The 23,028-nt window shown below is 46.7% G+C and overlaps 6 protein-coding genes across 6 annotated transcripts; 1 reads left to right on the forward strand and 5 right to left on the reverse strand.

The window, feature by feature from the left end:
* Positions 1-47: 47 nt before the first annotated feature.
* On the reverse strand, positions 48-3,794 carry PCOAH_00048430 (ATP-dependent DNA helicase; the record flags this gene model as incomplete). The annotated part of the gene is made up of 1 exon (XM_020061626.1): positions 48-3,794. The coding sequence occupies one exon, from the start codon at positions 3,792-3,794 to the stop codon at positions 48-50; it is 3,747 nt and encodes a 1,248-aa protein (XP_019917178.1).
* A 1,080-nt stretch (positions 3,795-4,874) lies between these two features.
* PCOAH_00048440 (Uncharacterized protein) lies at positions 4,875-9,043 on the reverse strand (the record flags this gene model as incomplete). The annotated part of the gene is made up of 3 exons (XM_020061627.1): positions 4,875-4,943; positions 5,060-5,375; positions 5,496-9,043. 3 exons carry the CDS (start codon positions 9,041-9,043, stop codon positions 4,875-4,877), a joined length of 3,933 nt encoding a protein of 1,310 aa, XP_019917194.1.
* A 1,816-nt stretch (positions 9,044-10,859) lies between these two features.
* On the forward strand, positions 10,860-11,921 carry PCOAH_00048450 (Ribosomal protein L15; the record flags this gene model as incomplete). The annotated part of the gene is made up of 1 exon (XM_020061628.1): positions 10,860-11,921. One exon carries the CDS (start codon positions 10,860-10,862, stop codon positions 11,919-11,921), a length of 1,062 nt encoding a protein of 353 aa, XP_019917296.1.
* A 268-nt stretch (positions 11,922-12,189) lies between these two features.
* On the reverse strand, positions 12,190-12,834 carry PCOAH_00048460 (Uncharacterized protein; the record flags this gene model as incomplete). Its single annotated transcript, XM_020061629.1, has 1 exon — positions 12,190-12,834. The coding sequence occupies one exon, from the start codon at positions 12,832-12,834 to the stop codon at positions 12,190-12,192; it is 645 nt and encodes a 214-aa protein (XP_019917398.1).
* A 1,103-nt stretch (positions 12,835-13,937) lies between these two features.
* Positions 13,938-15,953, reverse strand: PCOAH_00048470 (Uncharacterized protein; the record flags this gene model as incomplete). The annotated part of the gene is made up of 1 exon (XM_020061630.1): positions 13,938-15,953. One exon carries the CDS (start codon positions 15,951-15,953, stop codon positions 13,938-13,940), a length of 2,016 nt encoding a protein of 671 aa, XP_019917115.1.
* A 410-nt stretch (positions 15,954-16,363) lies between these two features.
* Positions 16,364-22,783, reverse strand: PCOAH_00048480 (rRNA methylase; the record flags this gene model as incomplete). The annotated part of the gene is made up of 1 exon (XM_020061631.1): positions 16,364-22,783. The coding sequence occupies one exon, from the start codon at positions 22,781-22,783 to the stop codon at positions 16,364-16,366; it is 6,420 nt and encodes a 2,139-aa protein (XP_019917312.1).
* Positions 22,784-23,028: the final 245 nt, after the last annotated feature.

Genomic DNA, 23,028 nt, shown 5'->3' on the forward strand with positions numbered 1-23,028 from the left:
AACATGTATCCCCTTGTGTGTATGTACCTCCCCCTTTTTTTTTTTTTTTAAAACCTCCGTCGTTTTAAGTCCTGAAAGGACGAAGCGCCATCATGCCTGCCGGGGAACCCTCCCAGGCTATCTTCGTCCTGTTGTTTTTTATAGTCATATGAAAACGAATCGATAAAATCTAATTTTTTTTTTTTGTCATTTAAGACATTAGCGTGATTCTCTCCCATGGTTCTCCTAATGGGGAAGGATTCTATGAAGGGGTCCTCTGGGGGTGATTCCCGCATCCTTGGGCCTGTCCATGCACCTCCGTTTTGATATTTCCCCTGGGTGCTCAAACGGGTACTGGCGTCAATTCGGTTGGGAAAAATTCTTTCACTTGGCTTGACCGCTTCGTGGGCGATATGTATGGGTTGCGCTGCGTTACTCCCTCTGCACACATCACCCTGGAAGGTATATTTGGGAAAGTCGATGGGACCCTGGTGTACCCTTTTGCTATCCACGAGGGAACCGTTTGGGTTAAACTCCGACTTGTTGGCCTCCTTTATAAATTTAAATTCGTCCTCGAAAAAATCCATCAACCTGCTTTTGTCGTTACTGCTAATATGGTTCAACTGGTTGGTCGCCTCTGCGGTGGTGCAAAAGGGTCTCGGAGCAGTTTCCTTTGCGCTACGTTTCTCTATGAATGTGCTGTGAGAGTGGCTTGTTTCACAGTCGAGGTGAGGGTTCACCCGCCCTGTGAGGCTTCCACTGGGATGGTTCCTTTCGCCGCCTGGGTGGGGAGTCCAACTACGACCCACATCCATTTTCACGTTGGTCCTGGCGCCACCGTTAAAGTATGTACTCTGGTAGGAGGACGTTTCTTCTTCCCTGCGTGCATAATTGCGAACAACTCCGCTGTTAACAACTCCCCCATGGTTCATGCCCCTGTGGGCGATACTACTCCCCACCCCCCCACCTGCATAAGGACCACTTCTTATCTCCCTCGAGGGGGCGCCCTGGAAGGAGGAGTCCCCCCCAAGCTTTCCCCCCTTGTGATCATATTGATAGGACGAAATTAGGTTGGAAAATTTGTTCAGACTGGATATCTCCCTTTCGACAGGTTCAGGTGAACCCACATTTTGACTAGCTGTGTTCAGATTTATATTCATATCTAAGTCGTGTAGAAGGCAAAAACCTCTGATGCCTGAAATGAGTTTTTCCAAAAAGGAGTTAGGACAAACGGGCGAAATATTATCCACGTGTTTTCTAATCAGGTGCACAGATGTAAGTCGTTTGTGGCATATGTCCTTTAACGGCTTGTCCGATATTAACTGAAAGGGGGGGATGTTCTGTTGTCTAGCTTCTATTATCCTTGTCCTCAGGAGAATTCTCATTATAGAGTCATTTATTTTTTCTTCCGTTAATTTTTCCTCCTTGTATCGATGTTCCCTGCGGCACTGATTCTTGTCTGTGTTGAAGTATCGATATTTGTTGTCCGGGATGGGGTTGCTCCTTTCGACGGTGGCTTGCGTTATCGGGTAGACTCCTTCATCCTGGTGAGAGACACTACCACGAGTAGCATTCAACAGAGAGGGGTGGGTTTCTTCCTCCAAACGTTTTTCTTCTTTGCCCACATAGTCTCCTCTTCCTTCCCTGTGGGTGAAGTCCTCCCAGAAGGTGCTGCCCCTGTTTCGCTGGCTAGCCTTTTCCTCATACAAATGATCCACGGGATCATTTTCACTTCTCAGCGCATTGGCCTTCTTCCCTCCTTTGCCCGGTTTTCCCTTCTTCTCCTTGTCTACCAAAAAGAAGGGCAATCTAACGGTGTACCTTTGCTCAGAATCCATAATAAATGCCTCCCCCTTGGGCGTTACGCCTACACTGAGGTAACTTAAATCCTTTCCATAGATTAACGTCTCCTTTATGTACTTATCATTCCTGGCCACTTTTAGAAAAGCAGACCACCAGTTGGTGCTTTTGTGTGCCCCATCTCCATACTCCTTAATATTGTGGTAGCCTTTTTTAATTATGCACGATTCTTTGCTTTTTACTAGTACTTTGCAAATGACTCCTATTCCGGTTCTTCCCTTAAGGGAGGAAATGCAACTGAGTAACGTTTTCAATTCCGCGGAGAGGTCTACTCCTTGGTCGGTCGTAAATGCTTGGGGGGAGTTGCTCCTACGTAGGGTAGTATTCACCCCGTTGCGGGAGTCCTTCCTCAACAGAGAGGTGACCTCTGTAGGGGATTTCCCCTTAGCAGGTTTTACACTAACGTCTTCAGCATTCACATCTATTACCTTTGCACCACCCGTCTGTTGTGAACCCATTTTTGTGCCACCCCCCTTCGTGTTTACCTTGCGAATTTCCCCCAAGTAATAAGCGCAATTATCGCAGTTAGCACAGAGGTACATGTCGTATTTCTTCACATAAAAGCAGACGCCGCAGTTGTCCTCCCTGTCGAACACGTCTACATCTGTGCATGTATCTGGCGTCTCATCAAAGTACTCATATATCTTTTTCCTTCGACAGATGGTGGAGTAAGCATAATCGGATGCCTCCGTGAACATACTAATGATACGCTCAACGCGTTGGAAATTCGTTTCGATCAAATTGTTTGCAATATTTTCCCGCAGAAGCAGATTTTTTATTTTCGATTCATCATTTATGTGAAAGAAAAGAATGGCTTCCGCATTGCTGTTGTCTCGACCTGCCCTTCCGACCTGCTGCACGTAAGCCTCCAAGGATCGGGAGAAGCCATAGTGAATGATCCTCCTAATGTCTGGCTTATCTATGCCCATACCAAATGCCACCGTCGCTACGATTATCTGTACTTCGTCTTTTAAAAACTTTTCATGTGCCTCCTTCTTTTCGTCATTACTCAAATCCGCATGGTACATTCGAACCAGTAGTCCCTTCTCCCTCAAAAAAGAGAAGATACTTTCGCACTCCTTTTTCGAGTTCACATAAATAAGGGTAGAATTATACGGGCATATCTTAGAATTATCTATAAACCTTTTCGTCCTCTCCAAGGATCTACTACTTGGGATATCCAGCACATCTCTCAAATCGTTCATTACATTTGTTTTCTCCCTAACGCAGTAGAAAAGGTTCCTCTTGTTAACACTACTTGTTTTGATAAGGCACTTCTTCACGTCAAAGTTTAGGTTCTTTAGAATATCACTTTGGACCTCTCTAGTACATGTGGCTGTTAACCCCATAAAAGGGATACCAATTAGAATGTCCCTCAATTCGTGTAACTTCCTGTAGGAGGGTCTAAAGTCATGTCCCCACTCAGACATGCAGTGCACTTCATCTATGGCCACCAGGAGGATCCTCTTTCGTAACATTAGAAACAGTTGCTTGTTATTCAGTGCATACTCCGGACTGCAATACACTATCTTATACATCCCATGCTTTATTTCCGTTAACACTTGCTGGTTACTAACCTTCTGGCCACTTCCTAAAAAGACGGAAGAGATTCCCTTCCTGTTCAGGTTGTCTACCTGATCTGTCATTAGAGATATGAGGGGTGATATTACCACTGTGAATTTTTTCTTCGCTTCTTCCATAAGGGAGGGTATCTGGTAACATAGGGACTTTCCCATCCCCGTGGCCATCACAATTAAACTGTCTCTCCTATGGAACACTGCGTGCACCGCTTCGATTTGAAAATCTTTCAAATTTTTATACCCAAAGTGCTTCTTCTGCGCCACCTCCATCTTCGTCTTCAGCTCCTCCAGGGAGTAACTTTCTCCCACCTCGCTCCCCTCTGACTGGTCCGTCTCCGTCCCGCTCAGCCGCTTCGCCTTCAGGTACTTCAGCATGGCCACTAGGGTCTACAGCGAGGTGAACCTAAACAGAGAATGGACCCTTATCTGGGTAATCACCTTCTTCGGATGATCCCCCTTTCTAATTTTACCGCAGCGCGCTAAGTGCACGTAAACTACATGCCCCACTGGTGGGATTGACGGACCTGCCAATTTTGACAGTCCCCCACAGACCACTCTCACGCGAAGCCTTAGCCTCGTACCGTCGTCCCCCGATCGGAGTTATCGACTGGAAGGCAATCGAGCCGAGCGCTTCCTCCCCACAGCGCTCCTGCCAAGTGTATGCGCTAGGTTGGGAGTCCACTTGGCATTTCACCCCCAGCGGAAAATATGAAAAAAAAGGGAAAAGAGAGTGAAAAAAAAATGCAAAAAGAATAGCCAAAGAGGGGAAGAAATTACCCAATAGAGTGCCACACATGCAGGTGACTTCCCCGTTTCTTCACAAAAATGTAGCACCTTTTAGTGCGCATTTTTTTTTTTCGATTTTTTTTTTTTTTTTTTCAGCAATTGCCTCACAAAAATGCACATCGCACCCAGAGCCGCGACTCCCTTAGGAGGAGAATATAACGAGAGGATACTCAACCTATACACATTCGCAATGCTCAAGGAAAACCCCCCTACCCGATCGCATACTTTGTAGCAGCATAAAAGAAGGTTTTCCTTTTTTTTTTTCCGACGATGTTTAAAATTCACAGAGTAAATGAACGAGTCGACTTCCTTGACCCCCCTGGGGTGATTTTTCTTTGGTTGATTTTTTTCAAGTTGATGTAAGAAGGGAGAGGGAAAGGCGTGTCCAGGCACAGACTCTACTGGGTAAACCCCCCTCCCCCTTCTTTAAGTTTCCCTAAATGGGAGATGCTAACCGGTTGGCACGATGGGCAACTCTACGACGGCACGCAGGGAAAAACATATTAATCAGGTGGACAGATGAACAGATGGACATACTATGGTGAGACGCTTTCACGCGCACATACACACGCCCCAACGGGAACTTCCCTTTCCGAATGGGCAACGGATTAAAACGGGACAGGTTCTTCTGGTCATCTTCACTCCAAAGGGGCGGATACAGTAACCGCGTCAGTGCGTCTCCATACTGAGGCCCGTTTGGACCAGCGTGATTTTGTCTCCCAGGCTGAGGGCGATTCCCTGGAAAGGGGGGGAGGAAGTGAGGATGTAAGTGTGCCAAGGAGAACAGTGTTGTAACTGGGTGGTGCATCTGTTAGGTGACCGATTGACCGGTTGATCGGCTGATCGTTTCTTACCTGAGTGCGGCTGCGCACGCGGATGCTGCCCGAGAGGCGGCCGTCGGGGTTCTTCTGCACAGACAGATTCGCCAGGGAGTCTTCCCCGAAAATGCTACGAGAGAACAGGTTCACCGCAAAGAAGGCGGAATTGTTCACAAGGCACTTTAAATCCTCCAAACTAGAAATGTAAGAAATGTAAATATCGATGGGGGAAATATTGGCCTGTTCCGGTCTGTTCTTGGCTTCCTTTTCATAGTACTCCAGCGGCATGAACTTTTCCACGATGGTCATGTTGGTCTGTTTGATGATCAGCTTCAGAAGTTCGAAGGCATCTCTGCGAAAGGGGTAAAAATAAAAAAATTGGCGCAAAAATAAGCAGTATAATATGTGGAGGGCAGGAGAATATATATATTATAGCCACTCCACGGCTTAACAGGTTGTAAGGACTACCCACCTGATGGATGTGTTAATGTTGATCTTATTCTCCCACTCGAACTCGGACCACATAATGCGGAACAGGTGCGACGAAATGAACGACGCATTAATGTAATCCGTCATGTTAATATTCAGCTCGCTAAGCACTATGTAATTCTTCCTATTTTCATTCTTCCGCTCATAGAACACATAACCGAAGATGATTCCCGTCTCAGTCGTGTGTACCTTCACGGTTATTTTAAACTTCCTCTTCTCATTTGGACCCAAGTTAAACTCGGGGATCTTATCTATTGGCTTCAAGTTCCCATGAGTCGATAGGCTAATAAATATGTTCTGTAAATAGGCACCCGACTGGTTGTAAACGTAGAACTCTACAATGAGGTTAATATTTGAAACTATCGGGACGGCTTCAATGAAGAGATCATCGTCTATTCCTGTTAGCCTTTGTGAGTTGTACAGCTTGGCCATGAAAAGGGAAGAATAGTTATGCTTAAAGGAGGGGAACTTAAACTCGTTTTCCTCAAAAAGAATGTCATTGCTAAGGGTATACTTCAACTTTAGTTTGTCCAATTTTTCATCCATTAGAACAGCTCTTTCGTCCATTTGCACAGACCTTTCGTCCAGGATATTCAACACATTTTTTTTCTCCTTCAGGATGCGGAAGTATATTTCGTCATCTACGCTTTGCTTGTTTTCACTCGGTTGGGTTGGAGCAGACAGGGCGGTCACTCCTTTGGGCGTATCGATGGATTCTTCTCCGGGGTTATTTCCACCCTTGGTGTCCTGCCCGTGGGGAAAAACACCTCCTCCTGCGCCTACCTGCCGACAACTGGAGCTGTAAATGCTGCTGTACTTTTCCTCCTCCTTGTGAAGGAACTTCTGGTAGTACTCATTCCCACTGAGGAAGGTCAGGATGAGCTTCTTCGTGGAGTCATCCACGGTGCTCATATTGCACGTTATGTTGAGAAATATTTTGAGGCAGTGACTGACCCTCACCACGTTGCTGTCGTTGTAGTGCACATCGAGGGAGCTCTTGTTCGCGTTCTTCTGCGTTAAATACTTAACCATGCTGGCCAGGATGTAAATTCCCTTGTTCCTAAATGCGTTTATGCCGGTACTTGCTTCACCGTTTGTGGCGCTTCCCTTGTGTGAGTCACCCCCCACGTGATGCTTCACAAATTGGGAACCCAAAAAGTGGAAGGCCTCCCCTCCCACCGTGGCCACCAATTTTAAATACAACTTGGTAACACACACACACAAAACGGACAACAGCAAATCGTCATTCTCGGAAAGTAAATTATACGCGAAGGAGTTCAACTCACCGGGGGTGTCCTCACCTGTAGATGCAGTCTGACTTTTCCACACTGCCTCCGTGGCGTACGTCCCATCCTCCAATACGACCGTTTTGGCTTGTATATTCGGCGAGACAGACGAAGAAGTGGCGTTAAAATTTATTGCCATTTTGTTCTTTTTAAACTTCTCACTCTGTAACCTGCTAATAATATCGGCCTCTAAGTTACTACCAAGGAGGGGAAGCAGCTGTTCATATAATTTGTTCAGAAATTGCAGAATAACTTCCTCCCCCTGCATGTACTGTCCCAGGACCCAAAAGAAGATCCTCAGGATGTGTGGCTTCTTCACGTCAAATATAGCCTCCCCTATTTTTTGCAAAATGGTACTCTGCAGGGAGGGATTATTCGCTAGCTTCCTAATGCATACCGCCGCTTCGTAATTTATTTCCTTCTCTTCATCATTCACGTAGGTTAGTAGCAAATCCACCATGCTTAGGCACTCGTTCGAGAAGAGGTTACATATGTGTTGTATCGACTTGAGCAGTATCTTCTTGTAGCTAATTACCTCTTGGTAATTCGTCGAGAGGTTATTACCGATGGGGGTGCTCTCTCCTGCGTTGCTTATACCACTGTTGGGGATTGCACTTGCCGTGGCGCCTCCACCACCGTTTGCACCTCCACTGGAGGAACCTACCACCGCGTTGTTGTTTCCACCCCCACTGGTAAAAACGCTCTTACTATACATCATCGCACTGTTAAGCTTAAGAAGCTCCTTCTTCAGTACGCCCAACACTAAGTGCACATTCCTACTGCTGAGTATGTGAAGTACCAGGTTTAATATTTTTACCCTTATGTCCCTAGAGGGGAAGTTCAATGCCCTCAGTAAATCCATGACGTAGTTTTCCAGCACCTTCTTCCACTTACACATGATATAGTATAGTCTATCTATTACAATCAGCTTAATGTTGTTATCGTGCTGGTTAATCAATAGCTTAATAAAACACTCACTGGCCGTTTTTATGCTAACCTCGGAGGTACTCATATAAAGCAAACAACAGGCACCCTCGTACAACACACTGTTGCTAACGTTCTTGTTCATCATATTCAGGAGGATCTTAATGACGTTGTTTTTGTACTGATTGTAGTCACTTTCGTTTAGCCTGTTCTTCCTAAATTGTATTTCTTCACTTAGCACGTTCAGCATTCCTCCGTTCGTTTCATTCGGGTGGTTGGTCGCTACGAGGGGGTTACTCACGCTAAGTAAGTGACTTCCAAACTTTTGATCCACTGAAGTAATGTGCTTGGTTTTCTTCACCATGGGTCCGTCTCCCTGTGGATGGGGAATCTCATCTCCGGAGAGTAGATATTGGAAGAGGTCGATTTCCCCATCGGATTGGTACCCATTTGGTTCCTCTGCTTCATCTCCTCCTCGGGGAAGAGAAGACCCGGTCATGGAGGCCACACGGCTCATAGCGCCAACACCACTGCGGACCCCCTTGTCCTCCTCACCCTCTTCATCCTCCTCATTTATCGACAAATAGGAGTTGTCAAACACGTGAGGAATATACAGCTTCTTAAAAAGATGTATTACCTCCAGCAGTATCACATCAGCCGTATCGTACAACTGATCGTTCAGCGAGAGAATGTACTTCAGGGTAGTCATCGGGTCGACATCAATTAACATAGATAGTGCACTACGTTTGGTCGATATATCATTTTCTAAGAATAATATTTTCTCGACCTCTTTAACCGAGTTGGGGATTACATCCGTTCCATGCTCCTTTATAATCGTATGAATACAACTGATCGCATTCTTCCTCACATAGCTGTGTCGATGGTTCAGGTTTTTTGTAATGGCTTCTACTAACGGTTCAATTATTTTAAGGTTCTTAATTTTGCTAAGCAATCTCAAAGTGGACCCCCTCACGTATTCATTTGGCGAAATAATATCATTCCTCAAGGCATTACATACGAGAAGCATTTCTTCCTTTAAACTACCATCACTCTTACACTTGTCTACCACTTCAAAGAAGATGTGACTTAACTTTTTCAACCGATGATCCTTGTGCGGCACTATAAACCTGATCACACACATGAGCATATTTCCATAGGGCTCCCCCTGTATTATGTTAAATATGAGGTGTTCCATGCCTTCTATTTTTTTTTCCACATTTTGGCTCTCTAACTTTTTTTGGATTTCACTAATAGATGGCGTTTCGCAGTTGTCTGTACAAATGTACAGCGTGCAGTTGTTCTCCAGTTCGGGGTTCCCCATTTTGTATAGGTGGAAAGTGCTGTAGGGAAAATGCAACGCGATGGCTCACCTATACACGGACGCTACACATGCAGAGCTACATGCCCCTATGCACGTACATTCCCCTCGTTGGCACAGTTGGCTAGCTATCACAGAAGGGAAAAAAAAAAAAAATATAAAATAACACACACGTATGTATGTATGTACGTATGCGAGCAGAGCAACGCTGCTGGAAACAGCTTCCTCGCAGAGGCAGACAAAATGGGCCGCTAACAACCCTCAGCGAAGCGGGCACTCAAATGGAGATCACAAGCGCAGGTGACAACAGAAGCGTTGCGGCGATGAAGCGACGATGCAACGACGCGATGATAAAATGACAAGATGAACAAACGGGGCGTCATTAAGACGAGGAAAAACGCTACATCGTCACGCGGATTGAATAATCAAACGGGCCTCACTCTTCCTCGCAATATGCGACATTTCTTGTTGATGAGAAAAAAAAAAAAAAAAAAAACGTAACCCTAAGATGGTCCCACCCCCCTCTCACATCCTCTAGCAAGCATTGCTCACATTTAAAGGAGTGACAAGCGGAGGGAGATGCCAACAGGAAAAATGCGCAAAAGGCGACAATGAGGGGAAATTAACCTCACCCAGTTTTCATTGCCACTTTAGGGCGGCGAAAGCGTCATTTATTTTTGTTCTTATGAAAGGTTTCCCGCCAATTTTGGGGAATACGCTTGGTATGTAAAAGAAAAAAAAAAAAAAAAAAAAAAAGAGAACAAAAGAGGGTAACCACGATGACGACAAAAGAACAGTCGCGCGCTTGGCCCGATGACACATCAAAAAATGAGTCACCTCCAAGTGGGGCGAATAAACTTGTTTTTCAATGCTCATTTGCTAGTGCGTCACTAGGCGAAGCGCGCTTCCCTTTTGCCGGTTCTCCTAGTCGCACTCTGTAATGGTGAACCGCCGGATGGGCCAAAGCGGCCGCGCGATGAGCGAACGTAGAGGGGGGAGTATGCCACTGCGGCGCTCCGACAAAAAAAAAAAAAAAAAAAAAAAAGTTAACCCGTTCAACTATAACATTACTTCCCAGAAGCGTCCCCCCTCGATATGGTCATCACTCCATTTCGCCTGGGAAGGAACTACACGACAGGCAGAAGCCCATCCCCCGAGCCTGCAAAAGTGTAAGCATGTTACGCATGTGCTATGTATCGAATACTTGGGCGTGGCAGCACAAGCATCCTCCAAACGGTGTTCCCCTCTGGTGGCTGGAAGATGTCCCAAAGTTCACCACCTGTGCCAATCTAAGTTCGAACTGGGGAATGTGCGCTTGGCACCGCCCCACTGCAAATACACCTCAGTAAACTTTGCCTGGGGTTCCCTCCCCCTCGAGTAGGAACTCCGGAACGGTAGAGAGTGGACCAGCATGTTCACCCACTTTTAATGTTTACCAAACTGCATGGAGGGAACAACATTTGCAGAGTTGTGCATCCGTCCTTTGGTATGCTCACGATCGGGCAAATCTGAAATGATTTTTTTTTTTTTTTTTTTTTTTTGTTCATATATTTTTTTTTTTTCCTTACCAAATGGCTAGCTGGCGCGAGTAACGCACACGACAAATGTACCTATGGAAACCATTTTCCTGTCAATTCTACAGAAATGTGGCCACACGTTTGGGACACTTTCGACGCTACATTGAGTGTGTGCTCGAGGGAGGCATTCCACGTGCATGCGTTTAAATATATAGTGGGAGATATACAACTTCGCTGAGCGACCCCCTCGTCTTCTCGTCCAGACGGGTGTATTTTTTTTGGTTAGTCCCCCCCTCGGGAACATGATAAGAAGCTGTAGAGCGGTGAGCAGCCTGACGCTGAAAAGGTGGCTGTTCGTGGGTTCCCCCCCCGCGTGTAATAAAGGGCATACTTGCGCAATGGCAAACTGGATTGGAACAAACCGCACTGTAGCAAACCAAAGAGAAGACCGCCAAGACGCTGAAATTGAACCAAAGCTGAGCAAACATTTTCGGGAAGTGTTCCATGATGGGTCGGAAAAGAACTTCGAATGTCATCCATTTAACAGAAGATTTGCCTACAGCAAGAAGAGCTTCTTCCCCATCGAGCCCCGAAACCTTCGTACCTTGGGTGTGAACAGACAGAGGAAGAAAAAAAGAGGAAGAGGTGATAAGTGTCCAGGAAAAGGGATTAGAGAAAAACACAAGCATAGGAAGTCAGGCAGACCAAACAGTCGTACATTTGAAAGTGGACGAACTCCCTTATACAGGCGGTTGCCAAAGTGGCCCGAGGCATGGCTAAGTAGGCAAAAAAAAAACTATGACTGCCTTAACCTTTCCAAGCTGAGGTACTTCATTGAAAAGGGAAGACTGGACGTGCGGTTCCCAATTACGCAGAGACATTTGCACGACTCCAAGTGCGTAAAAGTGAAAAATGGAGTGAAGCTATTCAACGTGAATGACTATCCTTTCCCATACAAGATTGACATAGAAGTGGCCAATGCGGATCAGTCCTCCATCGATGTGATTAAAAAAGTCGGAGGAACTGTAACCATTGTCTACATGGAAAGGATAAATCTCAGGGCCCACGTTAAGCCCTACAAATTTGAAGTTCTCCCCAGAACGGCTAGACCCAATCTCGATATGATCCATTTTTTGGAAAAAATGAGAAGTAGGGGGTGCCTCGTTAAGTATATAAAACCCTTGTGGTTAATTGAGGAAGAGAAGAGGATCATCAATGAACTCACCGAGGCGGAGGAGAGCTCCAAGCTGTGCCCCGAGGGAACGGACTCTTGGGGGGACGCGGAAGACGAGGAGAAGCGCCGTGACAGGTTGCTCCGTGGTTATCGACTACAGAACACGAACGTCGACGGGGGTAGCCGTTAGGTGAGCGCTCTTTTATGCGCACCCGTGGGCGCTATTTTCCACCGCCATCGTTCACCGCTGCCCAATTTAAAACTTTTTTTTTTTGCCCTTTTTCAAATTGGTAACTACAAGCGGGGTACCCCTTCTGCAAAAGGGGAACGTTCAAAGTAGACAAACAAGATGGTTGTTCACCATCGTGACAGTGAAACATAAAAAGGATGACCCACGAAACAATTTTCACATAAACGCGTTATACTCTGACGCACGAATGGGCAAGCCGCCTGCCAACTCAGCGGCGCTGCCGAATGCTAGAGTTCTTCCGCTGACCGTCCTCCAGCACAGATGACTTCTCCGATGTGTTGGCGTTCCCATCGGTGGTGATGTCACTGCCCGACATTATGTCTTCCTCTTGAGAACTTTCGCTGTGCTTCACTCCGTTCCTGTACTTCTGTCTGTTCCCGTCTTCCTGTGCCACCTTCTCAGTGCACTTGTGCAGCGTGCCCTTCAGCACCATGACGGCTTCATATTCCTCATCACTCTTCTTAACCTTCTCTCGATAGTACAATATTAAATACGTGAAGCGGATGTAAAATACCCACGCAATTGAGCAGAGTAAAAGGATCCAAAAGTTCCTCTGCAGTCGCATCTTCTTGAGGTACGCTCTGTGCATGTGGGGCACATGCATGGAAAGGTCCAAACTGTTCTTCTCATCGTTGTGCTTTTGCAACTCTAAGATGGTAAAGGCCAACCGCAGCAACGCATAAAACGAAATTAGGGAGGACACCGATACGTTCACCTGGTATTTGTAGATCTGAAAATTGACGCTCCTTTTTTGGATGGATATCGCCATACGCTGGAAAAGAGCCACACCACTCAACAACAGGCACGACAGCCCGATCCCCGCAGGCAAGAAGAAAAACGCAATGTCCTTCATTTCTGGGTGAGGGGGATGTCGCCGGCGGTCACCGTGTGTGGTGCCTTTCCACGGGGGAATGATAACTAAAAAAAGAAAACACTCTCATGCAAATATTGACCCACGAGGTCAAGTCAGGTCAGTTCTTTTCAGTTCAGTTAACGCCAGCGTGAAACAGATTTTCCCTCACCAAAATGGATGCTACCTACGTGTGGGCAATCGTCACACACGTCCCTCTCCTACGGGTGTATCTTCAACAAGGGGCAGTGGAGCGAATTTGATTTAGGGCCAACCTTCCACGCGGAGCAGCGCTGCTCATTGTTTTGCCTTTAAATAGGGAAGAAAAAACTGTTCCTTCGCAGACGTTATCCACACGTTTGCGACGTTCGCTACATTCACCACATTGGCTTGCATTTTGGCTCCTGGTGAGCTACGTTACTGTGTTAATTTAATTTAATTTTTTTTTTTTTTTTTTTTTTTTTTTTCCAGATCGGGCAGGTCGCCACGCGGGACACGTTGCCCAAGAGGCACACTAGCTCCACTGCCAAATGAGTGGAACACGTCGGTTCAAAATTGGTAGACCCGTCCCATTTACCCAAGTGGAAGCTTAAAGAAGAAAAGTAGCGAAGAAGGATTGACGGTCTCTCTCCGCTTTCCATTTTGTCATCACCATAGTGGGCTGCGTCATCGAGCGAGGATAGCAAAATTATTAAGCGCAATTTTACCTTCACCCCAGAGAGAGGGGCTTTCATACATTAAAGGAAAAAAAGGCACAACTGCACATGCAAGCATAACATATATGGATATTCTCCAGGTGGAGGGAGGACCCCTCCACGTATCCCTTCCATAATTGGAACAAAATTAACAGGTGCGATCTGCTACAGAATCGGCCTGGACAAATTTTTCAGTTGGGTTTGAAAATATGGGAAAGGCAAATAATTTGAGGCGGCAGAAATGGCGGAAGGAAAAACTGCCCAAGTTCTCGCCTTGGAAATGAAATGACCACAAGGGAAGGGACGGAAAAAAAAAAAAAAAAAAAAAAGAAACAAAAAAAAGCAAATATAAACAAAATAAAAAAATACCAAATGGTAAAGCAAGACGACTCCGCGTGAGGTCTCCCCAGATCAGCCGCAAAAGCGCAAGTCAGACTCGTAACGCTGGGCTATTCCATCCTCCCCAGGAACGACCTCCGGTATGGTGTCCGTGTTGTAGTTCATTTCGACGCCCTTGTACTCTCGGGACGTGTTCTCCACTAAGGTCTCCAAAAAGTACCTACACATGGGCGACCTCTCGTCAAAGGTGGTTATGAATTTCTTCTGTTCTTCTACCGGGATGGGTAGAGATGGATCCACGAGGGGGTGGCACGTTAAGAGGGATTGAGTTGGCACGGACGTCCCCTCAGAGGAAGCCGATGGTTCTAGTCCGTCGCATTCAATAGCCGTGCCCCTTTGGACAGCCCCGTTTGGCGCATCAGCCAGACTGGGGGCCCCCCATCCGAGGGACCACAGCCGATACTTGCCCCCGCGCAAGCCCTCCAGCGAATTACGCACAGACGGTACATCCAACATGTGGAAAAACTCAAAGAGGTACCTGCACTGCCAGTCCATATATCCATAAGCAATAAAAAACTCATAGGGTGTTATAATCTTCTTCGAAAAATCAGCTACTTCAAGGAAGCTCTTTTCAGGACAAGACAAAAGAATGTACATTTCTATGTCGGAAAAATTTTCCAGTTTGGGACCATTCAATTTGTTGGTAGCAATGGTAAAGCACTTCTTCCCCCTCGATCGTAAAATATAACTTAAGCATCTTTTCATTTCCAGACTCCTTTTTAAGTTTACGTTGGCTATTAAAATGCCAAACGTATCTACCATCTTGCACTTTTCTATGAGACCGTACCTTTTCAGTAGTAGTTTATCCAGATCCTTTTTTGTTTCAAAATGGGAAGCTTCATTACTTCCGTTTTTGTTTCCGTTTCCGTTTGCCCCGAGATGTTTTTTCTCCTCCCCTTCGTATATATGCACCCTGTCGGGGTAACATTCATATTCTAGAATACACCTACGCTTTAGGTTTAGATTTCCGTTTGGGAAAAGAAACAAATTGGTTCTTTGTTCTTGCCCTTTCTTTAGGATGACCCCCCACGGAGGGGACATCTCCTCCTTCCGTATGACCTCATAAATTAATGTTCCCACTGTGTGGTTATACAGAACTCTTGTGAGCAACCTACCACAGAAGAAGGCGAACTTCCCCTCGAGGTCTTCCTGCGCGTCCAACTCGATATAGTTCCCGTGGTCCCCGTAGCAGTTTTTGCCCTGCACGTTGCTGGCTATTCTGTTCAGGCACGCGATTACATTGGTGTTGACGGCGTCGTTCTGGATTGCATCCGTGTTTATTGCATCCATGTTTATAGCATCCGTTTCTGTTGCATCCGTTCCGCCCGGTCGGAAGGACTTTCCCCCCACGAGTCGGCCGTCCACCAGGAAAAGCGGCTTCACTCTGTTCTCCCAATCTGCTCCGCCCCCTCCTGCATTACCGCTGACCTCCACAAACGCGTTCACCAAGTGGGACATACACCCCGTGTAGCTCACGTCGCACAAAATCATGCACACTTCACCCCTGTCGGGAAAGTTACTCCCTATGAACCCCTCTTTAACTGTTTTGTAAAACGCTTCCTCCTCTTTTATCTCACTAAAGAGGTAAACCGAAGGAATGGATGACGTTACTATCGACTGACATGAGGGTCCATAATGCAACAGAAGATCTGCCTTCACATGTTCAGCACTTACGTAGTCTTCGCAGCATTCGTTCAGTGATGTGTCTCCTAAAATGTATATGTTAACCCCATCGGGGGGAATTCCAAATGAATTGTCTTCTTTCCCACAGGCATATTCGTCTTTGGTGAGAGATTTTCCGCCACAACATGGGGTGACTATCCCCGTTGGTTCGTGACTGGAAGGGAGAGGTGCACCACCTTGTTTGTGGAGTTCCCCCCTGATGGCATTCGAAAGGAGAAGAGAATCCTCCAGCATGCCGTCAGGCAACTGTACTGCCACCCGTTGGTAATTATTTTTCAAAATGATCCCCGTGGCTAATTCTACTTGGTACCTAGCACAGATGTCGCTGCTGTGCGGGGGCGCCATGGTTCCCACGGGGGGGGAAAACAAAAAAAAAAAAAAAAAAAAGAAAAAAAGAAAGGACCAGGCGGAGTGAACTAAATGAACAAGTCGAACATCGTGACGTTTGTACTGGTGAGGAGAAAAACTTGGAAAATAAAAATGTGGTAACGGCCAACGAACTGCGTCCCCTTTCGCCGCTCCGCAGAAACGGCCTATCGATTCGTTGACGGAAAACGCCCCGCTGCGGTTGTAGAAGTTGCTGTGGTAATTTCCTAAACGAGAGAACAACTGGAAATTTACCTTAACGTGGGCGCAAAAAAAAAAAAAAAAAAAAAAAAAAAAGCGTTGCGTGAAATCGCGCGTTACACGAAAGCGTGACCACGTTCCGGGTGGGGGAATATATGAACTTCGTTTCAACTTAGGTGCGCTTTCCCTCACAACAGGTGCTGCTTAAAATACTCATAAATGGTGATCGCCGCGGATACGTGGACGTTGAGCGAGCGAATGATGCCCTTGCCGGGAATTTCGATGCAGTGGTGAAGAAATAGCAGCACGGACGCAGGCAAGCCCTCCTTCTCATCGCCCAAAATTAAGATCGTCTTCTCAGGGAAGGCAAACTTATTCAGGGGGACACTACACTTGGTCTGTTCCAATCCCACGATAGCATAATTCTTCTTCCTCTTCTCCATTAAGTAGTTCAGTATGTCTCCCTTTTTTAACTCTCCTATATTCATCCACTTATTTGCAGTAGAAGAAATTTTCTGGAATTGAAAATCCTTCACAATATTAGCGTTATGAAGAAGCAACTTTTGCACTTTAAAAATTTCACATGTTCTACAAAGGCCAGCCAAATTGGGTACTTTATCTATCAGCGATGCCACGACAATTAATTTTTTTTTTTTTGTCTTCATTTTGGCTAGCTGGTGATACGTTCTCCTAAATTCATTGTTCACTTGGATGATGTCGCTGATTGGGTCGAACTTTTTCTGGTAGTTCTTCCTATTTCTTTGGAGCATGCCATCCACCGTGGATTCCCCCTCCATGGGGGTCACAATATACGGTGCTTCTCCGTAGTCTACTCCCCCAATGGCTGCCACCTGTACCGTCGATTGGGCCTCCCTGCGCTGCCGCTCCAAGTCCACGTTAAACATTATGGCAGACATCTCCTGCTGCACCGTCCTCCTCACCGTGTCGATGAAACTGTACGAGGAGACCAGCTCATAATTCCTAAGCACATGAGCAAAGGTTTGTGTGTTCTCCTCATTAAAGTCCTCGTCGAAGTAGTTGTAGGAGTAGTTGCATGCAGGCAGGAGGATCCGAATATCTTCAAAGGGAGTTGGGGTCCAGTGACGAAACTGTTCCTTCATCTTTTTTCGGATCCGTTTGCAGTCCTTATTGTGTTTAATGTATGAGTAGGTGCACTGGAAGAAGGGGTCCACTAAAATTTCCTTCCTTCCTTTGACAAAGTAGTAGAAGGTATACTGGGCAATGCTCCTCACCAGCGCTGCGTGGGAAGAACAGAGAGCTACGATTCGAGTGATCAGAGCGAAGAGGCATTTGCGAATATATTCAGAGAAAAAGTGGCTGCGTTGCGGGGGGGCTACCCTCTCTCCAAGGTTAGTCACCCCTTCTGTTTGTTTTTCTACACGGTGAGACTTCCCCACCTCTGCTTGTTTTCCCCCCGTGCGCCTGCCCAGATGAGCCAGCTTCTGCTTGTTCCTTTTCACATCCTGCACAATTCCGTCCTTGTCATTTTGGTTCTTCTTGACGATGTGGTTGATGATTCGTTTGATTTCTCTCGTGTCCTCTTTGCTGCGTCTTTTCTTCTTCTTCCTACCTCCCATTAGGGGAGCCTCCTTTTTCGTAGCGACCACTTGGTTTATACGAAATTTCCCACTAGAGAGACACACACGAGCGAAGGACGGACTCACATGCAGTTCCTCAAAGGAGTAGTAACTGAACTTTGTCTTTAACAAAATGTATGAACATATGATCAGCGTGCTCACGATTAGCTGCGTGTTGGTATTTCCATCCGCCAGGTTCCTCCTTAAATGGGGGTACAACAAAACAAAGGAAGAAGAACTAACTGACATACAGAATAGTTCCAAGTACTGACGCGTGTTATTCAAATGATCGTCCTTAAGCAGTTGGTTCACCTTTGAAATGAGCAACTTCCTTTGAGTTTTCTTTAAATATTTGAAATATTTTGCCAGGCAACACAAGGCTTGTAGTCCCCTCAGTTGGATGTTGTGTCCACTGGAGGACGGCAGTGGGGGGGCAGAAGTTTTGACCCCGGTGGGCAATCCCCCAGAGGATGAGACGTTCTTGTTGCTTATCCGATTCATAATTTGAAGAAGCAGACGCGCATACAACCTTCGGACGAGGGTCTTCCGTTTCTGCCGATCCAGGTTGGCCCCCTCACAGACTGCACCACTATTACCCCCTGGGTGTAGCTTGATGAAGTAGCGCCCCTCGAGCAAGCGAAACAAGTTTATAAGAAACATCATAGTCAGCAACCTCAGGAAGATTGGCATGTGTCTTACGCGATAAAGCTCCTCCGGAAGAGCAATCTCCTCATTCGTTTCTATTCTAGATAAGAAGTAAAAGCATATTTGCTCATTCACAAAGTGGTGCAGAAGAATATTCCCCCTCTTCATCCTATAGTGGTCGTTTACAAAGCTCCTTTTTAAATCCACCAGGACGAATTCTTTGCAAATTAATATGCCAACGAGGACTTGGATAAGCTTGTCTAGGTAGTTGCTGCTCACTTGGATCATGTCCTCGTTTTGGATAAGAGAAAAAAGGAATGAGGACAGAAACGGGATCACAGCGCTTCTCACTATGGACAGCTTCGTCTGTCCGTATTCCATAATTTTCTCTACATAGTTTAGGAGGAGAAAGGGATGCCCTGTCCCCGTTATGCTTGCATCCCAATTATCATTCATAGCGGTGTGGTCTCTACATTTAACGGGATGGTCGTCACTGTTACCTTCTGCATGCAAACCCATGTCGTGCTTTACAATGAGCGGGTGCAACAGCGTAATGAAGAGCAGCTCCAAAATGCGAGCCGGGTATTTGCACGCGCAACACCGGTCAATCAGAATGTCGCTTTGCTTCATCAGGAGCGTTAGGATGTATGTCCTTTCATCCGTTCCAGTGGTGGGGTCTCCAAAAATAGCAGGTATGATGAACCGTCTGATGATCATATATACGTAGATGAGCTCCCCCTTGCACAGCTCGATGTCACTAATAACCTTCTCTGCGAAGGGGAGGATGTCCCCCCCGAGGATGGAGGTGCTACCAAAAGTGCTCCCCCTACACATGCTCTTGTAGGCGTATTTGTACTTGTAGTAATTAAACACTTCGCAGTGGTTGTTCCCGTAGCGGCTTCTGCTTCCGTCATTGTTACTGTCTTTTTCTTTGCTCCTCCCCGTTTTGGACACCCCGCAATTCGTTTGAACCACCTCCAGATGGATTATCATCTGACTTGGGACTGCCTCCACTGGGGGCGAAAACAACGCACAACTGTTCGCTAAAAGGGAGACGGCTAAAATGATCTTCGTGGCATCTTCCTCAGTTCCCCTTTGGGCATAATTAATTACGTACTGGACACACTGGTTATGTAGTTCCCTTGCCTGCAGATGGAAGCGACCATTTGGCTGCACCAACTTTTGGTTACTTGGTAGAGGGAAGAAGTGTTCCTCCTTGTCATTTAGCGTTATATTGTTTTGTTTGTTGAGTGATGATGCCCCCCTGTCCGTTTCAACGTCGTAGTCTCCATGGTAATAATCCACACACTCTACGCACGTGTTGATGCTGTTGGGATGGAGATATTCGAGGGCATCCACAAACGGGAGGAGCTCCTTCAGGGGGATCTCCCCCTGGTGGTCATTCTTAGACGAATCTTCCTTCTTTTCTGCAACCAATTCGTGCGCAGAATTAACCCCCCCACTGAGGAGGTACCTTCCAGTTTTAGCAAGAAGCCCCGTCATTACACTATCCAAACTGACTTCATCAAACAGGTTCCCTACCCCATACTTGAGGACATAAAAAAGGAATCGATTCACTAATTCGTCTACCGGTCTTCCATGAGGAGGCTGGAGGAGGAGACACCCATTCCCCAGACCTGTATGCCTCACCAGCAGAATAAAAAAACGCAGGTATCCCAAAAAGTACACATGTTCATTGGACAGAAGGACGTGGTTAAAGTGGCCAATAAAATGACTTAGAAAAACATCACCGGTTGGATTCTTCATGGAAATAAAAGCTCCTCCCTCTTGGGGATTGTTCTCCCCACTTTGTTGCATCATGCTAGTCACATTTAACTTCAGCAAGGAGTAAAACAGGTCCATATGTTTGGAAAAAAACTCATCTTCGAACGTGTCCAAAAAGACGCAATACCTTTTAATTCCCCTGAATATACTCACGTGGTGACTAATTTTAATGACGACCTCTAACAGCAGCGTTAGAGTATCACTTCGTCTACTGACGGGGATGTTTTTCACATTTTTGGCAATGCCCACGAGGACCTCCTGTAGGTCACACTGCAGGTCATCCTTCAAGGTGCACTTCGATTTGCACTTCAAGCTACACTTCGAGTTGAACTTCGAGTCTGTCCGGCTGGGGTTGCCACCCCCCTGCAGACGCAGCGCCTCCAGCAGTCCCTCCAACACCACACGCACATTGACATAAAAAAACCTCACCCCGTGAAGGCCAACCAGAAAACACTTTACCATTAAAAGGGGGTTCCTCTTCAGCACTTTCTTCACGATCAGGTTTTTCAAACGGAATTCATAAAACGGAATGTCTCCTTTAATGAAGAGCGTTGGTCTTATGCACTCATCAAAGAAAATGTGGAAAAGGAACGTGTCACTCATGCAGTCGAGGAGGGTCTCCACGTCCAGTGACCCATCCGGTTGAGTCGTCCCCCCTGCGGCAGTTCCCCCGGGAAGGGGGTTATCCTCATCTTCCGCTACTTTTCCTACTACTCCTATCGGGCTATATCCCAATTCGTCCCTCCCCATGTCTCCTCGACTGATCAACTGACAGAGGGCAAATCGAGTCACCGTCCCGTTGCTATGCCGAAGCAGCAGCCAAATAAGAAGTTCCGCCTGCCGCAAAATCAAAAAATCCGACAAATGCAAAAATCTTATTTTTCCCTTCCCTACGTCGCTCCCTGCACAGCATTCAAAAATGTGAAAGTCCAGGTCGTCAAAGGGTTCGGGCGTGCTGGCTGTGGTGCTCCCTCGATGGGCCCCTTCACCTGCACGCACGATACGGTGAATAGATCCAGCGTTGCCATGCCATCCATTCGGCAGTTTTGACAACCGCTTCACCTGGTACTTCCTCCTAATCGAACTGGCCACCCGCAACAGGCTAACCATTTTGTGCCAGTTCGCTTTTAACAGGTGGACAGAAAAGTTCTGCATGCACCTTAAGATGCACGTGTAGAGTTCCCAGACTTCGCAGAATTGCCCCCCTTGGTGAAGCTTCCCCTTTTCCTTCCTTTGGACAACACCCTCAATCTCCGTTACGATTCCATCGAACAGGTAGATCACCTTCTTCACTATATCTTCACTCGTATATGCCCTGCTATGGAGCAGCAAGAAAAAACGCACGTCGTCCAAGTTGGCCTTCGTTAAAAATTTCTCATGGTAGAGGTAGTCCATGTAGAGCACTTGGTAAGTGTACACATCGCTTAGCAGATCAGAATCCGTTTCTCTCCATTCTTTTTCGTAACAGTTTGCGTTGTAGGCGAGGTAGGTCCTCATCAGGGGGGTGACCTCAGGACATGTCTCCCCCGCCTCCAGCTCCAACCCAGCACCATCACTGACACGAAAAAACATACGCTCAGTCACTTCCAGACATACTTCCTCCATCTCACACCTAGTGAACAGGTACTCCTTCACCGTATTGCACAGATCCTTTATTATCGCATCGCGCATCGGGGGGTTGCTTACAAATGGGAGGAGGTGCAAAATGTCCCTCGTGATGGACTTCACTTGGGGCAACTGCCATATATCGATCCGTTTGGAGGGTTCTCCCTTTTCACAGTTTTCGTCTTGTCCTCTCTGTTTGGAGTTCCAGGCACGCATGGTGCGTTTCACGTCTGCCCTACCCCCCGCCACACCCTCCTCCGTGCCCTTCCTCCCCACCTTCTCCACCACCAACGCGAACAAGTGACACAAGTCCCTGAAATGAAATTCCTCACTGAGTAGGAGCTCATCATAGGGGAGGCCACACACACACAACGCCTCGTCCTGTGCATTCCCCTCGTCTGCCTCTCCAAACTCACTTACGAACCCACTGCGTGACCCAAACCACTGTTGCAATTTCCTGTAAAAAAGGAAAGTTTCCTTGTTTTCTCTAACGTCTCTCTCCACCCTTCCCCTTATGCACCGCAGTAAACGGAGCAGAAGCTGCACGGTGCCGCTCGTGTCCCCTGGTTCCCCCACTTCAAACGTTAAGACGAGCACATCTGTTAAGAATTTAAATAAAATTGGGTCCTTGAACCCGTTTGATTTGATCAGGTGGACTATCCAAGACGTGTCAATTTTGAGGAACTCTCTGCTGAAGTATCTCTCATAAAGCGAATTTAAAAAAAGAATTAAAATTTTTATTTGCTCGAATGTTTTCTCGTCCAGTGGGTTCTCTGCTTCGACTTGGCTAGCTATGTGGTTGTTTATACGTATGGCCAGTTCCTTTTTATCCACGTGCGCCATGAAAAACTCGGTGATGTCACAGAAGAACCGGTTCAGGTTGTCCTCCCGGCGTTCTACTTTCCCTGTGCCGCTATGGCAGAAACTTAGCAGAGCGTTTAAAACGTCTGCTGTGTCGCGTTCGTCGTTAGCCATGTTGAGAGGGGGGCAAAGCTGCTGCTGGTCCAGGTGGTGCTTACGGTAAGGATGTGCCTTTTTCCCTTTTCGGTTTATGCTCCTGGAGTGATCCTTCCACGAGGCACAATAATCCTATCTCCCGATCTACTGCTTTGCTTATTCCCTGGCAGCACTCACCCAAACTGCGGTGATGAAAAACTAATTTCAGCCTAGTGGGGTCACCGCATCACTCGATAAAGAGCTACAATAAGTTGGCCACCTTT

The sequence above is a fragment of the Plasmodium coatneyi genome, chromosome 13 (genome assembly GCF_001680005.1).
Source record: "Plasmodium coatneyi strain Hackeri chromosome 13, complete sequence".
NCBI lineage: Eukaryota > Apicomplexa > Aconoidasida > Haemosporida > Plasmodiidae > Plasmodium > Plasmodium coatneyi.